The sequence below is a fragment of the Etheostoma cragini genome, chromosome 21 (assembly GCF_013103735.1).
Source record: "Etheostoma cragini isolate CJK2018 chromosome 21, CSU_Ecrag_1.0, whole genome shotgun sequence".
In the NCBI taxonomy this organism is placed as follows: Eukaryota; Metazoa; Chordata; class Actinopteri; order Perciformes; family Percidae; genus Etheostoma; species Etheostoma cragini.
In genome coordinates, this window is record NC_048427.1 from 19,150,099 (window position 1) to 19,171,525 (window position 21,427).

The 21,427-nt window shown below is 41.0% G+C and overlaps 3 protein-coding genes and 3 non-coding genes across 6 annotated transcripts in view; 2 read left to right on the plus strand and 4 right to left on the minus strand.

Annotated features, from left to right (window-relative positions):
• Positions 1-3,911, minus strand: part of daglb (diacylglycerol lipase, beta) — a 9,849-nt gene extending 5,938 nt beyond the window's left edge. The window contains exons 1-8 of the mRNA XM_034861341.1: positions 3,080-3,911; positions 2,809-2,960; positions 2,120-2,294; positions 1,757-2,024; positions 1,438-1,560; positions 838-965; positions 438-564; positions 223-306 (exon numbers count right to left, since the gene is read on the minus strand). Coding sequence (XP_034717232.1) covers positions 223-306; positions 438-564; positions 838-965; positions 1,438-1,560; positions 1,757-2,024; positions 2,120-2,294; positions 2,809-2,960; positions 3,080-3,174 — 1,152 coding nt within the window. The 5' untranslated portion in view covers positions 3,175-3,911. The remainder of the gene's footprint in view (positions 1-222; positions 307-437; positions 565-837; positions 966-1,437; positions 1,561-1,756; positions 2,025-2,119; positions 2,295-2,808; positions 2,961-3,079) is intronic.
• A 363-nt stretch (positions 3,912-4,274) lies between these two features.
• Positions 4,275-4,346, plus strand: trnaq-cug. The gene has a single exon. It is a non-coding gene; the product is annotated as a tRNA-Gln (tRNA).
• Positions 4,347-4,518: 172 nt separating this feature from the next.
• On the plus strand, positions 4,519-7,040 carry mrpl58 (mitochondrial ribosomal protein L58). The gene is made up of 6 exons (XM_034861400.1): positions 4,519-4,709; positions 5,752-5,776; positions 5,882-5,941; positions 6,058-6,140; positions 6,495-6,664; positions 6,756-7,040. Exons 1-6 carry the CDS (start codon positions 4,545-4,547, stop codon positions 6,838-6,840), a joined length of 588 nt encoding a protein of 195 aa, XP_034717291.1. The 5' UTR covers positions 4,519-4,544; the 3' UTR covers positions 6,841-7,040.
• A 922-nt stretch (positions 7,041-7,962) lies between these two features.
• trnam-cau lies at positions 7,963-8,034 on the minus strand. Its single transcript has one exon. It is a non-coding gene; the product is annotated as a tRNA-Met (tRNA).
• Positions 8,035-8,983: 949 nt separating this feature from the next.
• trnar-ucg lies at positions 8,984-9,056 on the minus strand. The gene has a single exon. It is a non-coding gene; the product is annotated as a tRNA-Arg (tRNA).
• Positions 9,057-12,281: 3,225 nt separating this feature from the next.
• Positions 12,282-21,184, minus strand: LOC117937395 (cerebellar degeneration-related protein 2-like). Its single transcript, XM_034861346.1, has 6 exons — positions 20,750-21,184; positions 14,742-14,854; positions 14,104-14,252; positions 13,685-13,849; positions 13,379-13,586; positions 12,282-13,262 (listed from the first exon to the last, which is right to left on the minus strand). The coding sequence occupies exons 1-6, from the start codon at positions 20,826-20,828 to the stop codon at positions 12,486-12,488; spliced, it is 1,491 nt and encodes a 496-aa protein (XP_034717237.1). The 5' UTR covers positions 20,829-21,184; the 3' UTR covers positions 12,282-12,485.
• Between the last annotated feature and the right edge of the window lie 243 nt (positions 21,185-21,427).

Below are 21,427 nucleotides of genomic sequence, written 5' to 3' on the forward strand. Positions count from 1 at the left end.
ATGTGATTGGCTGCTTAGAAATTAAGTGTTAACGAACAGTTGGACAGGTGTACCTAATAAAGTGGCCGGTGAGTGTATTTTAATATATCGGATTTTTAAATAACCAAATATTTGTATTGGTATCCTTTAGCAGTCGGGCTCTAAAATAAAATAAATGTGTTATTATTGTTACCGTTTTATACTATTTCCAAAAAAAGAGTTTTGTTGGGAGTCCCAACTCACCCTCAGTGACAGTGTCCCTCTGACAGCCACGAGAACAGCCTCTCTCTTATGATCCAGAGCCACGTAGAAGGGGATCTCATAGATCTGGAACGAAGAGAAGACGCATGACGATTTTGAATTACTGAGACTGTTGGACAGTAGCAGGCCGCTGAAACTGAAGGACATTGTGGAACATAGGAGTATTCCTCACAGGAACAACTTGTAAAAAATCCTACCTGGTTGTGGAAGCTGACGTAGATGAAGTCTCTGTACTGCAAACCAGTGCTGTGCAGGATGGATGAAAAATGACAGCCCAGGTGGTCGCCTCCGACGATTTCATACTCGGCTGCGCGACCTCTACAGCTGATACACAAACATATTTTGACTTGAATCAAAATGGGATCAAGTTTACTCCAACCTCCTAATCTTGTAGGCCAGACTATCTGCTGACCCAAGAATATTTGGATGTTTCTGAAACACCTTTCTCTAGAAGCAGGAAACCATGCAACCTTTTTTTCATCAATTGTTGATGCGTCTTGGGACAGCATACTTCTCCATATAGTCACCAGCAGTTAACCTAACCTCTTGTGACTTATCAGGGAGGTTCACATTAACTCACATGAGTAAAGCTCTTACCAGTCTCCACTGAGTTTGCAGGGCCCAGTTAGGAGGTTGGAGTAAACGTACAGTGGCCAGCCATAGGCGGCAGCAGCAAATCGCATACAGTGAGCTGCTTTCTCCAACTCCGTCTCCAAATCTTCTCCCTTTAAAAACATTAAAAGATACACAAGGGGGGGGGGGGGGGGGGGGGGTCAATAAAAACGGCCCATTTGTGTGACATCCTGTTGTGTTCTTAAATGCACATGTAGACTTTATATTTCACGGTTACTATTTTCCGTCAGATTATTTATAGATCTCAATGTTTCTGACCGCACTTGGAGGGCAGCTTTATTTCACAAGCAAATTCTCATTTGACACAGTTACACATTTATACCTGGAAGCTGCAAAGTACAGCCACGGTCTGATCTGCACTCAGATTTTATCCTATCGATCTGGGGGATTGAACAACGACCTCTGCGTATTTCCGAGTGTCCCCCCTGCGACCACCCCTGCTGCAGTCTAAACCCACTGCCCCATTCAAATTGAATGGAAAGACCTGCGTGTTTGCCGGACCATCGGACAGCCGACGCCTTATTAATACTTTTACCTACACGACCGACATACTCCGGTACTTACAATGGGAGAGGAAGGGCTGTGATCGACCACGACATCTGGGTCTCTACTTTGCTCCATTTTATCCTGCTCCTGGTGCAGCAGAGCCAAACCAGCTGCTATGTCACTGGGGACCAGGTCTGTGTCCTGCAACACACACAAACACCACACAGGAAAGCATCATAAAACTAGATGGTTCTTGTATATTTCAAACTAACAAAATTTGCCTTTAGTCTTTCATGATGTCTACTATTATGTAATCTGACTTAATGCAGTTTGCACAAACCCTCTAACTGCTAGATTTAAAGGACAGAACAAACAATGGAGAGAAATTGTCCCTTACAGAAAAGAATCCACCGACGAGCTGTGCGATGCTGGAGAACGCTGCTCGGTGGCTTTCGTCCTGCGGCAGACAACAGCACAGGAGCCGCAGCCTGTTTTCCCACACCTTGACAGCCAGTGAGCGAGCTGTGGAGAAGAACTGGGTGCCCTCGTTGCTCTCCATGTCTCTTACTCCAATTGGCTCCATGGCAGCAGGCGGAGGACGGGGGTTCCCCATTGGGTCAAACACAAATACCACGCCCAACCCAGTGAACAGCAGGATGATCCAGCTGTTGTGACACAGATTAAAAAATGCTGAATCAAAACTGCCTTAACAATTATAAAATGTTGAAACTATGTCCTCATAACGCTAAACAACCCATACCTGGCAACCACTGCTGCGATGACAGCACCCACGGTGGCGGGATCGCAGCCTTTGCTGTCCTCAGACACCCAGACAGCTCCCAGACAGGCCCACACCAGCTCAGGGATGTACAGCATAGCTCGCAGGTACACCAGCGCAGGGATAGAACGCCGTGGGCCGGGGTTTGTAATAGTTCCTGTGAGTAAATCATAGATATCAGTGTAATCATCGACAAATAATGTACCTGGGCTTTACACCTGTTACAAGTGGGTGTTTAATGAGCTGCAATCCAGAGGATAATTGTGTTGCAAAAGGTGACAGAGTAAACTAAAGGTTAGAATTTGTACCCTCAATGTTTCATCAGAGTAGTTATACGCTAGAGACAGATGTCACCTTCCTCGTTTCGAAGAGCTGTGATCCCTAAAGATTAAGCCGTTTGCAAGTTTAAAGATGTTTCCAATATGAAGGCATAAAATGATGCCACTTGTGTACATGTTTTCTATGCACTAAAAAGGAGTTACATTTAGCGAACTTTGTTTTAAATCGTTCACCACCACTTTCTTAAACAGTGGTTTGTGTAGTACAGCAACGGTCTTACCGAATAACCTGTATTTCGACACTATTGCTGATTGCTTTCTGATCCTTGTGACCTGTTAACTCCACTCCCGCAGTTGTGCATGCCTAGTTATCTTCAACCACTACTGATTTACCTTGGGAACTGACGTAAACAATGGCACAAAGTGACAGGATGATGAGCGCCAGCACAACCAACAGTCCAACCAGATAGCTGTGAAGAACTGCTCTCCCATTACAATCAAAATGCCCCTTGTGATGAATGAAGAGGACCATGGTGCCAATCCACCTATGGAGAAAACAGCAGCAGAGAATGACAAGAGCAGAGTCAGTAAATGTTGTCATTAGGCTTAAAAAGATGGCCAAAATCCTGTGAATCACAGACATTCAGGAAGGTAAACAACATACCAAAGCACACGGACGAACAGTTCAAAGGAACCGGGGAAAACAAGGTCGTCACTGGCGATCCCCCACCGCCGACCGAACACCATGAGGCCAGGCATTTTGCAAGTAAACAAGACCGAATATCTCACTGAAGATAATTACCTTGTTACCACTATGAACTTGATAGGATTCACCTGAGCAATGCTTCACTTCAAGTCATGCCTGACTTCGCCAAAGCAGCAGCTACACTGGCTGGCAACTCAAACGTCCCTTTCCTACGTTGCTTAATATAGCCAAAATGATTTTGTAACGTTACTCATCTAACGTTGGCGTGTAGCTAGCTACCGTTGAACCTTTCACCCGCTAACGTTAGATGAGTATTGGGTGAGCGCGTGTCCGCTATCGTCACCTTATTTGAGGTCAGTTAAGACCAAGCTAAAATTTAGCTGACATATACAGTGTTGCGTTTTTCGACGTGTCAACACAAAGCTTGAACATATTAGAAGTATCTAATGCAGTTAACAACAGCTAGCAGACGCGTATTATTGAGTGACTAGTATATTAGCTATCTAGCTAAAGGTAACGTTAGCTAAAAAATACTCAAAAGCCATACCTAAAAATGCTAGCTAGCTAACGTAATCCCGTATCACAAACACTAACATTGTTTGGCTAACGTTAGTTACGTTAATATATCAACATATTACTATATACATAACGTTACTAATTGAAACCAAAAAAACAAAAAAAAGTTTAGACAACAGTAACAACAAATATAGCTAAACGGAGAAGGATTTGTTTGAAAACGAAAACAAGTACGTGTCCGTCCGTTAGTGGTACCCTAATGCAACAGAGAGCCCACCGTACAATAGTTCCGGTGTTTTCTTTCGCTTTATCATTTAAAGCAAACAGGTTTAAGGCATCCCAGCACCCTCTCGGCAGATGTTGAGGAATTTTTGTACGAGTTTGTGTGCTCATCTAATGCTAAATTGAAAATGTGACAGTCCATCCTCCTAACCTGTACTTTTCTCTTACTTGTTCTGCCATAAGACATATTGTGACAAGCTGCGTTAAAATATGACTCAGGAGACAGTTATCGATTTCTAAACTATTTTATTTTCTACACACACTCTGTGTGACATTGATGTTTTTTATGTTTTAAATGAAAAATCAATTGTATGATTTCAATTATATTCACATCCATCCTCTGCTAGGCTCATATGGTTCCATGGTGTAATGGTTAGCACTCTGGACTCTGAATCCAGCGATCCGAGTTCAAATCTCGGTGGAACCTAACTTTATGTGTTTTGGCAGCATGCAAGTCTGTTGGTATTCCTATATCCACATAATAATTAAAGATCCCATACATATATGAATACATTTTTTTTCCATTCTTGACGTGGGGACGTCGCAGCGCTGTGGAGATAGGTCTGGTGATGGGAAACAAGTTCATGGGCCACAACCATACGGGCAACAATGACGTTAGTCCAACATGGCGGCGCACATAGCATGTCGTTGCTATTTACCACTCTGTCGCAGTGCAGGAGTAAAGTTGATTCCACAGCACTTAAAACTAAGGAATGTTGTTATAAGCGACATTAACAACACGATACAGTTGTGCGCGGGTTACGGGAGCCGAGGGGCAGACACCACACAGGTCAGTTAAATAACCTTATACGCAGCCTTCGATTAAGAATGTCACGCCAAAATCCATTAAAACCTGAATTAAACGAGCCTATTATGCTAGCCCCAGTGGGAATCGAACTCGTAACGTTCTTACAAATAAACAGGATTTGTTTAAACATAAAATACTTTGTGTAGCGGTCTAAAGAGTTGAGCTCCAACCATTCAGGGAAAATGTGTCACACTGCAATAATATGGTTAAACCAAATAAATAAGCACCAAATTATTGTAGAATGGAGGTTTTCTAGCCTAGCAAAGACTTTCTAGAAGCTGTACTAAGCCTAGACTTTCTGTGCTAGCCTAGACTTTCTAGAAGCTGTACTAAGCATAGACTTTCTGTTCTAGCCTTTAATAGCCTAGACTTCCTAGAAGTTGTACTAGCCTGTATTTGCCTAGACTTTCTAGAAGCTGTACTAAGCCTAGACTTTCTGTACTAGCCTGTACTAGCCTGTACTAGCCTAGACTTTTTAGAAGCTGTACTAGCCTAGGCTTTCTGTATTAGCCTGTACTAGCCTGTACTTGCCTAGACTTTCTAGAAGCTGTACTAGCCTAGGCTTTCTGTACTAGTCTGTACTTGACTAGACGTTCTAGAAGCTGTACTAGCCTAGGCTTTCTGTACTAGTCTGTACTTGCCTAGACTTTCTAGAAGCTGTACTAGCCTATTCTTTCTGTACTAGCCTGTACTAGCCTAGACTTTCTAGAAGCTGTACTAAGCCTAGACTTCCTGTGCTAGCCTGTAATAGCCTAGACTTTCTAGAAGTTGTACTAGCCTGTACTTGCCTAGACTTTCTAGAAGCTGTACTAAGCCTAGACTTTCTGTACTACCTTGTACTAGCATAGAGTTTCTAGAAGCTGTACTAAGTTTTTCCATTCACAAAACTGCAGAAGTCAATGTTTTGGCAATGGGTCAGAGTTGTGAATGGACTTTGTTGTGACATTCTCTCCATGAAAAAGAACTGAGATGAGAATAAATAAACGCACTGTAAAACAAAACTTTGTATTTTTTTTATTTTCAGGACACCCAAGTGCACATTCCAGTGGGTAAATATAGAAATATAGTTTCACGAAGCAGAATAAGAAAGTATTTCATTTTCTTTTTGTATTTGTATTTTACAACAATATATTTGTTCTGCTTGCGGTTCTTAGACCGCCTGACAGTCTCTTACAGCAGAAGCAGTGGTCCCGGTGGTCAGCATGTCAATAAAGGTTGTCAAATTTGAACTTAATTTGATTTAGCATACATGCCCGAGTGACTTGAATCTTGAATTTCTGTTCTATCATGCGCAGTATATGTATGTGTTCAATGACATCTCAATCCACAGTCAGCACAAAAGCAGAGGTCCGGTTCCATGTGCAAACAGCTGATTGGATCCCAGAAGATGTTCGACAGAATATCTCCGAAAAGGTTTGTATTCAAATGCTGTGGTATCACATTCAAAAGCCTGAATTGTTGATGGCAACACTTTTGTAGTTTCCCAAATAAAAGTCATGCAGTACTGGGCACCCAGATGGCTCAGTTGGTAGAGCGGGTGCCCATGTATAGAGGTTTACTCCTCGACGCAGCCGGCCCGGGTTCGAATCCAGCCTGCGGCCCTTTGCTGCATGTCACTCCCCCTCTCTCCCCCTTCATATCTTCACCTGTCCTGTCATTAAAGGCCTAAAATGCCCCAAAAAATAATCTTAAAAAAAAAAAGTCATGCAGTACTATTAGTATTTGAACAGCCTCTGATTTTTATCGCTTATCTGCTTCGTGACACAGAACAAAAAGCGCATCAACAAGGCCGGGGAGCTGCTGGTGACCTCGGAGCTGAGCAGGAGTCAACAGAGAAACCTTTCTGACTGTATCCAGAAGATTTCTGCCATCATAGCTGAGGCCAGCGAGAAGCCACATGAACCGACAGCAGAAGACGTAGCTCTTAGGGCAGCCAGGTATTTCCCCAGTAGTAGACAACATTGTTTTATATCCAGCATGATTATGAATGAGTCTTACATGTGTCTTGATGTGAGATGTGTTGTGCAGGTTAGAGAAGGGGAACAAGGAGCGACTCAAACAGAAGAAGATCCATTCAGCTACCAAGAAGAGCAGACAAGTAGATTTTGACTAATAGATCGACCTGTTAACTTTCTACCTCCCATGATTGTGTTGTCAATAATTACATGTAATTTACATGCACGCATCGGTAATTATTTTAACTTTAATTAACTTAACTTTTTTGTACATTAAAGTTAATTGCCACATTTTTGTAACTACATACCAGAAATATGCAGACCAGTGTATGTATTATGATAAACAACTGCTACTGTTGTCTGGTGGTGTTAAACTGCATTTTGTGAGGTATTATTACTTTGCCCTGCATAGGATTTTCAGCAGTGTTGCCACTGGATACATATTTATCATTTAGCATGGTTTATTTTAAGCTGCAAACCAAACATTTTAACCTTGCATATTCAGATATTAAGGGTGAAAAAAATAGGTGTGATAGCACACACTTTAGTATATATAGGGGTATTTTAATTGAAAGTAGAGTGTGTGCACTAGCATAAATGTATAGAAAGCCCTCAATGGTGGAATGCAGGTAACAAGATTCATCATGGCAACAGGACAAAAAAAGCTCAAAAGTCCTACTTCTCCCTAGTGGAGTTAGAAATATTAATGCTTGTGCAGAATATGAACATATATATATATTTAAAAAAAAGAAGAAGCAGCAAATGACAGTGAACAGGCGTGGCAGAAAATCGCTGGCCGAGTCAATATGTCAGTATTAATTAAACACACACACTTTATTTTTTGTTTTCCACGATATGACAGCATCTCATGGGTAACAAATTCCTGTACAACGAAATAATAGCTGTCAAAGATGGCACCATTTTGGCAAATATACCTAGGTTACCTATTACAATTAAGTAGCTTTTGTCATAAAGTATGATTTACAGTGGCAATATTCCTATTTAGGTCACAAAACACACCAGTATTCCAGTACAGCAGAACTTACTGAATCAAGTGTAAGGAAAGGATGAAAGAATGCTAATTTAAAGCAGATATGACAAGTGTTCTAACTCAGATAAATTGTCAATATATGGACGGAAATGATGGAAAAACCTAGCACAAAATGAATTAGAGCTCGATTTCTGGGGTGTAAACACAGCAGGCTCGGGCCAAAGAGGTTGTAAATATGATGACGTCTTTGCTTCAGCTGTGCAGTAGTGTCAATAAATTAAAAAGAAAATAGCAGAGGATGGTTTCGATCCATCGACCTCTGGGTTATGGGCCCAGCACGCTTCCGCTGCGCCACTCTGCTTCCACAGTACGTAAAGCGCCACTAACCCTACTAATGCCTGTTTTGTTAGGCCCGCATTTGTGAGACCAAAGTGTTTTATTACCGTTACAGCGCCACCTAGAAAATTGGATGAGCACAACCGTTGGAAAGCTTTATTACACCCGTTTACTTATTTCTGAAACAATACACTACAGTTTAATTTGAAAAGTTTACTATCAGCAAGCTATCATAAGCTAAAGTTAACAAATTATTGTTTGTAGCGCTTTTAAGACTATTAAAGTTAACGTAACTTATTCACACTGTGGTAGCTAACGTTAACTTTGCTGTACAATTCAGGCAACAGAATTTCAACATGAGCATTTAACAAGTAAAAATTACGTTAATTCACAATCAGAAATTACACTCCGTTTGTCGTTCTTGTCGTCCATCATACATACTGGGTAGAATATATTGTAACGATCCGTCCATGCGCCTTCCTTGGTCACGAAGCTTTCGCGTCCTAGAAATTACTTCCCATGATTGCGGTCCTAAAAGTGCAGCCTACTGTAACGTTACTGCTACACTTCTACTTCTATTTCTTATAATAAAGACATCTTAGATGTTCAAGGGTGTTCACCAGTAAACACACGTCAAGAGATGGGCCCTTGTTTTTTTCTCTCTGAAGACCAAGTAACGGGAAAAAAAGAAACAAAATGAGTGAAACAAAAGTTTAACGCTGGGGGGGATAAAGATCTATAAAAATGTTGAAAGTTGAGTGTTGACTCTAGACTGCTAGAATTTACATTTATAGGATTTGGACATTGGTAATCATGTACAGTCTTTACTGTAATTTATTTTCCGAAACAACTTATTAAATAACATACATTTCTAAAGCTTTTAATCATCCTCAATAATTAGAAAAGCACAGCCAGAAAACCTTCACGACAAAATACATTAGCCTGTTCATTGAATGCTGCTTCAAGCGAAAAAACGACCACGAAGGGACTCGAACCCTCAATCTTCTGATCCGAAGTCAGACGCCTTATCCATTAGGCCACGCGGTCCGATTGACAAAGATTGACCCGTATACTGTATAAATATCAAACCACTAATGTGCACATATGGCACACCACTCAAAAACTGACACGGTTTTGTATCTTCATTTGCACAGTGCTTTCGTAGGATAAAGCTAACATAGTTGGTGGTATGAGCATAGGTTTTCTTTTGTTTGAGTAATAAAATGAAGCCCTGATCCTCAATCATTTCACTCTAATCTGGCTCAATCTAGAATAATACGAATGTTACTGTAAATGTTCGATCTCCCGTTCATTTGAGAACTCTGAATGAATTTCACTGACAACTTGAGATAACCTATTTTTGAGAAGAATTGTGTAGGGTAAGCGCATTCATCATTGAACAGTGTGATTTGTAGCTGGTTTTGGAAGACTACACTAGAGACGAAAACAGGGACTTTACGGTAAAAAAAAAAACATACATACATACAAAAACGAACAAAAACTAAAACGTACAACCATGACACTATGCTGATGATACACAATTGTATATAGCCATAGGCCTATTTGATGAACCAAGTGATCTAGTTGCCTTAAGCTGCCTCACTGAGTGCCTGTCAGCAATACATGCATGGATGAATAATAACCTTTTAAAATTAAATGAGAATAAAAACAGAAATTCTATTAGGTGGTCCCAAATCCATCAGGCATTAGCGAGCTGCTAAAAACACTTACCTGACTCCCTGGAAGTAACAAGTCTGGGTGGGTTCAAATTATTGTGACACACAATTTTTTGTATTTTTTCCAGCAGCACAAATTGAGAATTTAACAGGTTGTCAATAGTAGGGAACAGTATTCAAGAGTTTTGTTTTCTATAATGATTTTAGAAAAGTAGCCTACACTCTTTTGGCAATGCATGCATATGGTATTAATATAGGTGACTAAAAATTCTTTGTAAATTCTTCCGTGTACCCTTGGAGGCGTTTTGATGTATTCATATAAAAAGAAAGGAGCAAACAATTCTGCGGTTTAAGAACACGTCATGAATCCGACATGGACTTTTCTTAAGAATTCATTTAAGAAAAACTTAAATGAAATGAAATTGATTAAAACAACACATGATGCATTTTATGCTTTATTAACAGGGTAACGTAAGTCTTAATTCAGTAATGGTAAAAACTCGTAACAGGGCAGACAAAACTTTAATGCTGATATCTTAAATAATAATAATAATACACACATTTTAACTGGTTAACAAAAGTAAAGCAAATTAAATAGGTTCATTTTGACAGTTTGTTAGTGACATTCACATATAGGCACGGAAAAAGTAAAAAAATAATAAAAAAACATTCACAGAGAAATAAATACGCAGGTCAATTTCATTTTAGCTATACTAAATATGCAAAAGATGAGGCGTCAAACATTTTCAAGTGCAATAGGTAAAAAGTTACAGTACAGAAAACCTCATGAGCCTTTAAAAAGGATAACAGGCTCTGGTTTGGCATTGCTTTGTCTATGCTAACACATATTCCTCCCTCTATATACGCTATATACTATTCTGAATGACCTGGCGTCCTCAAATGCGCTAGACCCACCAGTTCTCCAATAGACTAATTTCTGCAACATTCAATTAACCTTTATTTGAACAGGAAGTAACAGGAATCCTCCCAGTTTTCAGTACCAGGTTGCAGGCAAACATCCATCCTTCACTCCTTTTACACACACTAGCCACACACACTCGGGTGTCAGCTGTGCCACATGTGAAAAGGTGTCAAGCTTGGCTACGACTTCCACTTTGATGAAGTAATAACATTCATTATAACAAAAGGTTATACATAGGAGTTTACTCAGAAAAAAAGGCATAATATTGTATATTGTGAAAAAGGTGCAATATGTTTGCAGGTTAGTTTTATAGTTTGGTAAGACTGCGAGGTGTTAGACAAAAGAAGCCTTATACAGGTTACAGTTCTACTGTCTAACTGAAATGAAAGGAAACTAGTCTCAACACTTCACCACTGGACCTTTTTCCTTTCAAAAGTAATCACATCCGCATACCTATCTTTATGTTGTCCTCATTCAATGGCCTTTTTTTCCACAATCCCAATGACAATCAAGTGTTTTGTTTGTTTTTTGCTTCTTTTTTTTTATTACCTAGTCTGCTAGATGTAGAAACAACACAGTTTCCCCCCAAAAAACTAAACTTTGTATACTGTATATATGATGTAAAACCATTACAAGGCATCTCAACGTCAGGGTTTTTAGATTCTGTATGACAAGTGTCCATAATGCCCAGGTAATAGAGAAACTAATCTGCAGAGATTGTCTTTTGCAAGACAGCAGCTTTTTAGCATTTAGTGGGATCATCAATCCTAAATCTAAAGCATAGCCTATACTGTAGATATCACTCACTACTATGACTAAACAATGCTTCCTGTATCTCATTGGTGCCCCCATTGGCTTACGTAGTCCAGTTGAAGACACACTTCAGTACTCATGGGAGAGTTGAAGTGACTTTTACGCACTGGAGAAAGAAGTTTTTTTTTGTTGATTAATGTAAGTTCAATCTTCAGTCCGGATAGCTATCCTGAAATGTTACAGTTGGAGTCCCTTTTTTCTGAAACTCTCCAATGGCATCTGAGCACTTTGAATGTTAGCAGAAGTGTTCTAGTATTCGACACTTGCTCCACACAGTTTAACACTTACGATCATTTGCTTTCTTGCCGACAGTTAAGAAAGCAAATGACAGGCAGCACTGTGGCCTGAGAGGATCAATCTTTGTCTTTTCTTACTGTAATTATACAAATGTTAGTAGAGTCCATTAGAATAAACTTAGCAGATAAGGTTCAAGTTAATATTAGATTTAGATTCCAACTCGTGGTTTCGTCAGAAAAATGACAGATGCAATTTTCTAGTGTTATTTTGTGAGGCTTTTGACATTTAGTGCACTCGTGAGGCTCATGAGAGGCATATTGCTGTTATTGTAGTGTATGATTAGAGTAGTCAGGCAGCGAAGCCAGTAGAATAGAAGTAGTAATAGAAGATTATGAAGGGGGTGAACTCAATCTGGATCTTAACAAAGCCATCCATGTTTTGAGCTCTTTTGTCCTTACTCCTTTCCGACCCTTCCAGTTTTAAGTAATTTGATGGACAAGACAAATGTCCACACAGCAATTTTAAAGGGACTGAATGTGATTCAGAGCCTAATGTTCAATCAGAATTACCACACAGCTATCGATGTGTGGAATGCTGAAGTTTAACATTCTGCACATTTTTTTTAATTGATCACATGCAAATCAGATTCTTGTATAAGCTGCGAGATTTCAGTTCTAGGTTAAACTGCACGCTCTAATTTTACTCTTTTTTAACGATTTTTCGAACAGGCACCCTCTATAAGAATGTGTCCGCCAAGTCACCGTTCACAAACTCCTTAATAACTGAAATAACACACTATCATCCTCTCTGGAGCCAACCAGTGGGCCATTACTGTTTCCCAGACTTGCCAGATTTGCCAGATTTGCTAGATTTGCTAGCTTTAACAGCTTTGGTAGTTTTTATATCCATCTTGGTCTTCTGGATACGAGAGAAGATCTCTTTAAAAAGGGCTTTGTACTCTGGAGTGTTCTGTCCCAGCCTCTTATCCACCGCCTCCACTTGCTTGCTAATGCTCTCAATGGCCTCAGGGGTAGAGGGCGACTGGGTGGGGGTAGGGGGAGGCGCTGGGGTGGGGCCCATGGCGCAGTCTTTCATGGACGGGTCTCGAGAGACGGGTCTGGAGGTCTGGACACCGGCGTGACACAGGCTCTCCTCGTGGCGCCTGCACTTCCCTAACAACTCCTCATATTTCTCCAGCAAGGCGTGGTACTGCTCGTCCACCTCCCTGAGGATGGACATCCCCCTCTTCCTCACGCTGTTGGCGTGGAGGGCGTAGCTGCCCCTCCTGCGGCCGGACGCGTCGCGGGCCACGATGGCGTTGAGCGCCGTGTCGCTGCAGCTTTTTCTCACGGGGTTGGACTCAGGGAGGGACTCCCCTCCCACTCCTCCTCCACCTTCTGTCTCCTCCCTCACGCCTCCTCCGGCCTCCTCGACCTCTACTTCCAGGAATGTGTCTGTCTCCGGGGTGCTGTTGAGGACGGTCTGGGTAAGACCCACGCCGTCGTCCTCGCTGCTCAGCAGGAAAGTCCGAGCGCGACGTAGCTGCTGCAGCTCCTGTAGCTCCACCTCCAACTCCCGCACCCTCGCCTGGCAGCTCTCAGCATCCTAAAAGCAAAGACAATCAAAATTGTACTTCAATTTAATATTTAAATCCGTCCCTCATTCTTGACAGAACATTTTTTGTACATCTATTGAACATAAAATTCTAAATTTCTACCTACCTGCACCCGTGTCTGCAGGCGGGAGAACTCTGCAACAAGGAGGTTGCACTCCCTCTCCACCCCTTCCCTACGACCCCGCTCGGTCCGGGCAGCCGCTCGTAGAGCCGACACCGCCTCCCTCAGATGCTGGTTCTCCTCTTCGAATGGTGGACGCTTTGCATCCACTGTGAAGCTCTCAGCCCGGCCCACTACAAACTCATCCTCGTATCTGACAAGAAGATCATAAAGCTAGTTCCTCACAGGTGGTGTGTTTAGTTGCTGTAAAGATGACTAGCCACCTGCTCTGTGGAAAACAATAGTGAGTACCTTGGTGCTGTGCAAAGCTCCCTCAGGCAAGGGAAAGAGTGGATGGTCTTGCGTCGTTCCCTCTTCTCCCTCCTGACTCGGAGCTGCTCCATGGAGCGAAGCTGCTCCACCTGGCCTGAGAGAGACTCCACCTGGTTCTGCAAAGTCTCAATGGTCCCCGTTAACCTGTTCCAAGAGGATACATTTGATCCAAGATGGCTCATGTTTTGCACATGCTGAACTCAATCCACTCAGCCTCTATTTTCTTATGTTAACTACTATATTTGTTTGTGTATTGATTGTTCATTTAATTTGTATTATCAATATGTTTGTTTGTGCATGTATGCACCAACCGCCAAGGCCAATTCCTTGGTAATCTGAAGAAAACATATAGGAAATGAAAGTGGGTTTGAAAGGAGAGAGAAAAGACAACCTCCTACCTGTCTATCTTTTGTTGGGAGCCCTTGCTGTCCATCACCAGGGTGTGGTTGGTCCGTTCCAGCTCTCGGGCCGTCCCGTCCAGCTGCTCGTACACTTTGGCATGCTGCTCGTTCATTTCCCGAAGAACCTCCAACTGCTTCGACAGGTACTGTCGGACAAACAAAAATACGCATGTACACGTCCATGTACAATCACTATACACAGGGAATGTACACACAAATCCACACACAGAAGCAACAATATTAGAAGTTCAGATCTTAATCAACAGCACGGAAGCAACAAGGGTTTTTATTGGATGCCATAGGAATTAGGCAGTACTTTCTAATTTATGGGCCTTTGATGTGATACATTTTTCAATGATTTATTAGGATTAGTATTACCCGTTAAGACAATTAAATTAAATTAAATTAATTCAAAATCTACTTTCTAGAGCTCTGAAATGCCCATTCCCAAATTTTTTTGTTCTATTAGGTGTACTTCATTTTATTAATGAATTCAATACAAGGATTAGATTAACGAGGGAGACATTAGCTCCTAGATTAGATAAAACACTTCTCGAAATCTATCATGAATAATATTAAAGCCCGTCTCTTCCCATCCCGCCTGAAACCGCTTGACAGCACTCCATCATTTGTACCTCGATCTCTTGCACTTGTTCTTCATTAGTGAGGTACATCTGCTGCAGGGAATCCTCCAGCTCTTTGTTCCTCTCCAGCAGAGTCTTTCCCAGCTCTGCCGCCAAGTGGAGGTCTAGAAATGATTATCAGATAATAAAGAAGATGTACAAATAAGTCACAAGTGCAGGCAGAGATGTAGATTGACCAAGAAGGATACAAAGAGTGAATCTTTAGGTATAGGGGAAAAGGAAGGCTGGGGAGGAGGGATGGAAGTATGAGGACAGGAAAGGGGGGACTAAATCTGACAAAAGACGACAGACTGCAACTGTATAAATTAAATGATCCGATGTACCGATTAATGGAGAGAATTGTTCTATTTTAGGGGAGGTTGTCTGGAACAGAATGATTAAAGGGCCCTATTGCATCGTCTCAGTCTGAACTGGACCAGTTCAATTATACAGAGAGGCGAGCAGGAGAGACAGAAAGACTGTCTTCCCCCTGCGGGTCCTTTTCTTTCCACTAACTGAAAATGAAGGTCAGAGATTGTTGCCAGGATCATTTGAAGAGACACCTCTCGGCTGAGATTAGCACAGAAATAGGCTGAAGTTTAAAATGCAGGAGACTTTTAAGGCAAGCAATTACATTCAATGTATTATATGTTAGTGTGTTGTTGATCTTGTCCATTGCTTTACCTTTATTGCACCACACTGTTTTAATCTTTGGAAAACTGTTAGAGCACCTCCACAGTAAGATGAGTCAATGTCATCGCTCTTTATTCTAACTGTGCTCTGACTCAGCAGCATTGATGGCCTACATTGTTGGGTCTGAGTCAGCAAGATGTGATTTGCAACCTCTAAGAAAGAAAGCAGAGGCCTAAACTGAAACGACAATAAAGTCATCTCTCATTCAGTCCTGGGTCTGTCCGCAATAGTAATAGTGATCACTTGGACGGTTGCCAAGTAACAAGCTTCAAACAGCAACTCCCGACCTTCTGTATATCACTGCAACATTTACATTAAATAGTATAGATAGCAGGGTTGGGTACAGAAACTAGTATCTACCGGACCAAATGACAACGCAGATTCCAGTGCTCCTTAAATGTCTCCGCACCATCTGGTGTTCCGAAATGAGCAAGACTTTAGTTAACATTGCAAATGGCAGCGGGTAACATTAGCTTATAGTTAGCTAGTAGCTGGCTTAAACATAGCTAGAATGCTGAAAGCTAAAGGTCCAAAGTGGGGCTGTAGTTCACTGGAATGGATTCCAACACTCTGACGTTCAACAGTCTGCAGCTAAAGACACAACATAGCCCAGCTGCCCTTTTCAAGACACCACAGCCACTGCCGAAGTCGGAGTTGACGGCGAAACAAAACACCTATGGGACTTCTAAGTTCATGGTGCATTCAAGTGCACATCAATAAACTCAAGCTGTTGTTGTAAAGTACCCTTCTGCCCTGTAGTGGTTCTTCTTTTTGTTGTTTAACCGCAATTGACAGCTGATATAAGTTACAGCTATTACATTTTAAATAAATTATAAAAATGTGACCATATGGCCATAAGTCATTCTTTAATGTTGCCGACTGTTGTTTTGTGCTCTTCTTTAAATGATGGGGTAAGGCACAGTTTAGGTACAGACAGTTTTAAAAGTATTGATTTAGCACCATTATCTGAAAACACCCAAACAATACCCAACCTTAACAGATGGAACAAGTGTACTCAACCAGTGTGGATGTTGAAAAAAATTCCATCCTTTTAGCATATTGTTTTGGTTATTTTTCAGTCGCACAGCTCTCATAGCGTTTTCCTGTCACCCACTGTACACTATGCACCCGGCACCCCACAGTCACACCTAACTGGTAAACAAGGTGGAGCATTTAGCAGCTAAAGAGCCAGATATTTCACTCAGGAGTTGGTGGAGACCAAAAACCGAGAAAAAAGAAGAATATTGGACTTCAATTCACCAGGTGGCCAAAAGGACAACTCCAAAGAAAGCTGATGGAACTACTGCTTGATGTGTAAATAGGCAACTGTATGCTAACCAGCTTAACCAGTTTAAATTAAAAGGTGATAACTTGTTAGTGCACTTCTTGTTTCTGTGAACTCTTGTTAATGCTGGGTTAAAGATCCTTCAAGAAATGTTTCCATACACAGTACAGGCCGACGAATAAATTATTAGGAAGATTGTAGCTTATCACAGATACAGTATTTTATTATCAGCACATGTCGGCTGAAGTAGCAAGGAATTGCAGTACAGAAATCTGTATTGACTCATATATTGTATTATCCCTAAGTTCTCAATATCGATTTTAGCCTTTCAAATCAAATATCAGCCAGGTTCTATTTTTCAGTAACAGCATGTTTTGAAAGCAGCCTTCTCTTCTTTCTACCTGGCAGTCTTGTCGTCACCTTCTTCAATTAAACTAATTAGTAGCAAGCTAAGCATGCAGTGGCCAACAGCTACATATGGACTAATTGACACACTTCCTCTGTACTGATAGCTTAATGAATTTCTGCGGGGCCCTGGCATCAGCTGCTCTGGTTCCATTGAGTGGATTCCTCCTGGATGCTCAGTGAGTCAGGAGCCCACCTAGCCCTCTTTCTGCTAGTACGACTTAACTAGAAACCCCTGATGAGTTAGCATCTCTGCTCTGATATACAGGAAGGGATTTGTTTGAAGTATGCTGAGGAAAGGTTGTGTAGTTAGCATTAGGAGATATAGCAACAAAGAGTTCAAGCTACAAAATTATTTCAATCGGTACATTTATTTTTCTGGCAGTAGTAGGCTCTTTCTCTTATTCTGTTTATTGTGACCATTACACATCAAAATTCCAAGACAGATTCCTTGTGAATGTGAATATCTAACTGTTGTTGACCTAAACAAAACTTGGTATGGTAAAGCCAGCATTCCTTTCATCAATAAACTAAAAACTGTTATTTAACCCTTATGTTGTCCTAAGGTCAAATTGTTGACCCGTTGTCACATATCAATGTTCTTTTAAACTACCCAATTGACATGATTGATGCAGCGCTCTTTGGCAAGTACAAATCTCTACTTTCATTAATTTTTTGGGCGTCTTATTCAATTTTATAGCATTTGAAAAAAACAATTGAAGTGGTTTTGAAATAGTATTGAGTAAAAGTTGACATATTCCAGTCTGTGATTATCCATCAACATCCATTCCTTTAATTTTAGTCGAAATAATTCCTAATTTCTGCTTTTCTAACTTAAACATTCGGTATAATTTCCTATAAATGAGGTTTATGGACCATAAATTCCCCAAATAACAAGTTAGTGTTAGTATTTGTTGGTAGTGAAAACGTCAAAATGTGACAAACATTATAAAATGTATAAAAATACAAACTTAAGACATGAAACTTAAAGTCCTCTGAACATAAACGAAATAACAAAAAATAATAATCAGAGTGTTGCCCACAGGGACGATGTAGAGCGCCCTCTGGTGGGCAAACTATGCAGCACCAAAACTCAGGACACGGTTGACCATCCGTTTTTATTTTTTAAATATTCATTTAACAGCATCATTTCTAATGAATATTTAAAAACATTATAAACGCCGATACCAATAGAACGGGAAATGCCTAATATTGGCCGATAATATTGGTCAGGCTCTAGTTTCTATTTGCTGTTGGTACTCTAAAACGCCTCCCTGAGGGTAGAAGTTCAAATTGGCTGTGTAATGGATGGGAGGGGTCACTACTAATTCTATCAGCTTTGTTTGTAATGCGTTCTTCATCAATACTGCTTAAGTGCTTTTGGAGCTTCCATATAATTTTTGAGGCCATGTTCACTATTCTCTGCAGTTTGTTCCTCCTTTGGATGTTTAGGTCATTATAACACATGATCATGTTAAAAGATAGGACGCTTTCCACTAAGCTTTCATATACAGTTTCCAGGATATTTGGATTCACTTCGATCAGACAAATCGAAAACCAAATTCCACCAAAAAAAACAGACATCACTGTGTTAGTGTCCACATTCAGCTCAGTGACTCGAGAATAACAGAAGAAAGGAAAACAAAGTGAAAGTGAGAGGGGGAACGAGCCAATCGATACAAGTCACTGCACTAGCAAACAACTTAGCAAGTCAATACTCGCAACAGACTGTCTGTTAGCTGCACACAGACCTGAAGCTTGACCCACACAGGACGAAACACCTGAAGCCGGAACTCTAGCATAATCACATCATTCATGACAAATACATTTCCTGCATGCTCCTACTGCAACCAGTTGGGAGTGTGTTTGTAAAAAAGTGCAAGAAAGTTCACTAAACACAAAGTAATCCCAAGGATAAGTATAATTACTGTACATTTTTTCAATGCAATCATCTACTGAAAACTTGAAGACAGGTGTGCACATGTAGACATATCTGATCATACACTGTATGTGGTGATCTCTTCCACAGGCAGTGTTGTATTGGACCCATGAGATTTATTGGAATGTACAAAACAAGACTTCTCTTCTTCTTTTCCTGTGTTGAAGACCCGACATCCTAACAGAAAAAGGTTTTTGGCCAGGAATGAATTATTTAGTGCAATAGCTTTTTTATCCATAAACTGCATTATATGCCAAAACAGTGGTATCTAGTAAAATTGTTATGTTCAACACAGGGGCCTTAGCTCTTTAATACCCTTTACGTACAGTATCTGGCATAAACACTTCTCATCAGATGTACGTCAAGCCAACAGACCTCTGGTCTCAGGTGGGAGAGCCACATATTTTGCTTTTGGACTTGGGCCAAAAAACAGGACCAAACAAAGACCCATACTAATTACACGTCTGCATCCCTCCTGTTTTTCTGCTTTGTAATTCTGAGTTGAAATGGGAGCTGGAACTACAAAAAATCTCCTACATTACACAGTGGTACTGTGCTTTCCAAGTTTGACATCTGCTAAATTTGTACACAAATGAATAGTTTCTTTGTCAAAAGACTTAAAAAAAAAAAAAGAGTTATTATGACACAAGGTTGGTTGAATATCTACAAAGTATCACTTAAATTAGACAAAGACTGAAGGAGGAACCCTCCTGTTGGCTTGTTTTTGCAAGATTCTTCCTTTACTAAGTCATCACCTTTGTTGACAAGTTAATTCAGACAAAGCAAGACGTTTAAAAAGAGCACCCGGGAAACTGTGATGAGCATTTTACAAATTTATAAAAACCTAAAAAGTCATAAATTAATAATCAAGGGACACAATAATCAACAATGAAAACAATAGTCAGTTGTCGTTTTAACTAGCACAACGTCAAATTATTTGAAAAATGCTGACTATGGCTGTCTTTTTACTGCCCAATTTGTTCATAACGTTCATCTTACACTGCTTTAATATTATGGCATGTTGTGTACTCAGGTTTAACAATAGCCTATAATAATAGGTACATGCCATTGAAATAATTGAATACACTTAGTTAAAAGTGTATGCAGAGAGCCTATGGCGTGTCCAATAAATAGGCTCTGCATTATGAAATTGTGACATTGTGTCCATCACATCTGTCCAATAGCCATGGAGACATCTTCAAGTTGCGTGGTTCATCTAACCAACAGTCCAAAACCCAAAAGACATGCAATACCCAATGATACAAAACAGATTCAAAAGCAGCAGATCCTCACATTTGAGCTGACAAGCTTCAACCACATCTGCATGTTTCTTGATAAACAAATAACTGATGAGCAAAAGCCTCCTTTTTTGTATAGAATGTATCTATTAATGCTAAATCCTCCATAAACATGCCCAGATAATAGCCTCATTGTCATTGGGAGTCTTAACACATTGTCTGATGCTGACAGCAATATACCAGGCCCTGCTTGGCATGCTTTCAATGCATTGTTGCCAAGGAAGAAACTAGTTCAGCGTTTTAAAATGCATTTAAATTTAGAAGGGACCTTTAAAAGATGCATGGGCCGTTACATGACAGAGAGGCTTTGTTAAGTGGAGGCCAGCTGACCGACACCGGCGCCAGCCGCTGAGAGTAGGCTATGGATGCTGCGGGGAGGGAGGATGGTGTCTTGTCTTACCCTGCTCCAGGTCCTGTTGGTCGTACCACGGCTCTTCCTCTTCGGTCACGAATTCCTCCATTGTCCCTGAGCTTAGCATGGGTGTCTCCCTCCTCCTGAACCCGGGAAAGCCGCAGAAACAACCCGTGCTGTCTGAACAATAAAGCTCCGACCCTTCCAGAAGGCAGTGGTCGCTCCTTCGTGCTGGACCTGCGCGCGGGTTTCATTCAGCCAGGGCGTGCTGTGTTGTGGCTCTACGTGTTTCCTCTTTCCTTCCTCTGCTCGTTGTTTCCTCGTTCACTCCCACCTCTCCCTCTCATTCGCCCCCCACCGCCAGGCACCGGCCCATCCTGGTCCTCAGACCAGCTGCTGCTGCTGCAGAGGAGCCCATAGACGTGGCAGCGATGTTGCAATGACAGCACTTCCTTTCTCCCTGTTATCAGCGGCACACGTACGATGCCTTCACGGGCTGCTCGTAAACTGTAAACGTGCAACGCTGTTTCCATTCCAAAGGTTTCGATCGAGCGCGCCCTTTAGATTTCTTTGAAAATGACGCCATTTAGACACATTTATTACAAAGGCCCATTCGATTAGGATTTGTTATAGGTTAATCTAACATGTGGTTTATATAAACATTAAAAAGGAAGGTATATATAGCAATCACTAGGCTATGACTAATGGTATTTTTCAGATAGGGAT

Excerpts from the sequence above, each read along its gene's own strand:
- mrpl58 (XM_034861400.1), top strand. The coding sequence starts at position 4,545 with ATGGCGGCGCACATAGCATGTCGTTGCTATTTACCACTCTGTCGCAGT. Across the intron at positions 5,777-5,881 it reads CCAAGTGCACATTCCAGTGG|ACCGCCTGACAGTCTCTTAC; the intron begins GTAAATATAGAA and ends TGCGGTTCTTAG. Across the intron at positions 6,665-6,755 it reads GTAGCTCTTAGGGCAGCCAG|GTTAGAGAAGGGGAACAAGG; the intron begins GTATTTCCCCAG and ends TGTGTTGTGCAG.
- LOC117937395 (XM_034861346.1), bottom strand. The coding sequence starts at position 20,828 with ATGCTAAGCTCAGGGACAATGGAGGAATTCGTGACCGAAGAGGAAGAG. Across the intron at positions 13,850-14,103 it reads TCCCAACAAAAGATAGACAG|GTTAACGGGGACCATTGAGA; the intron begins GTAGGAGGTTGT and ends CTCTTGGAACAG. Across the intron at positions 13,587-13,684 it reads GAGCTTTGCACAGCACCAAG|ATACGAGGATGAGTTTGTAG; the intron begins GTACTCACTATT and ends TCTTCTTGTCAG.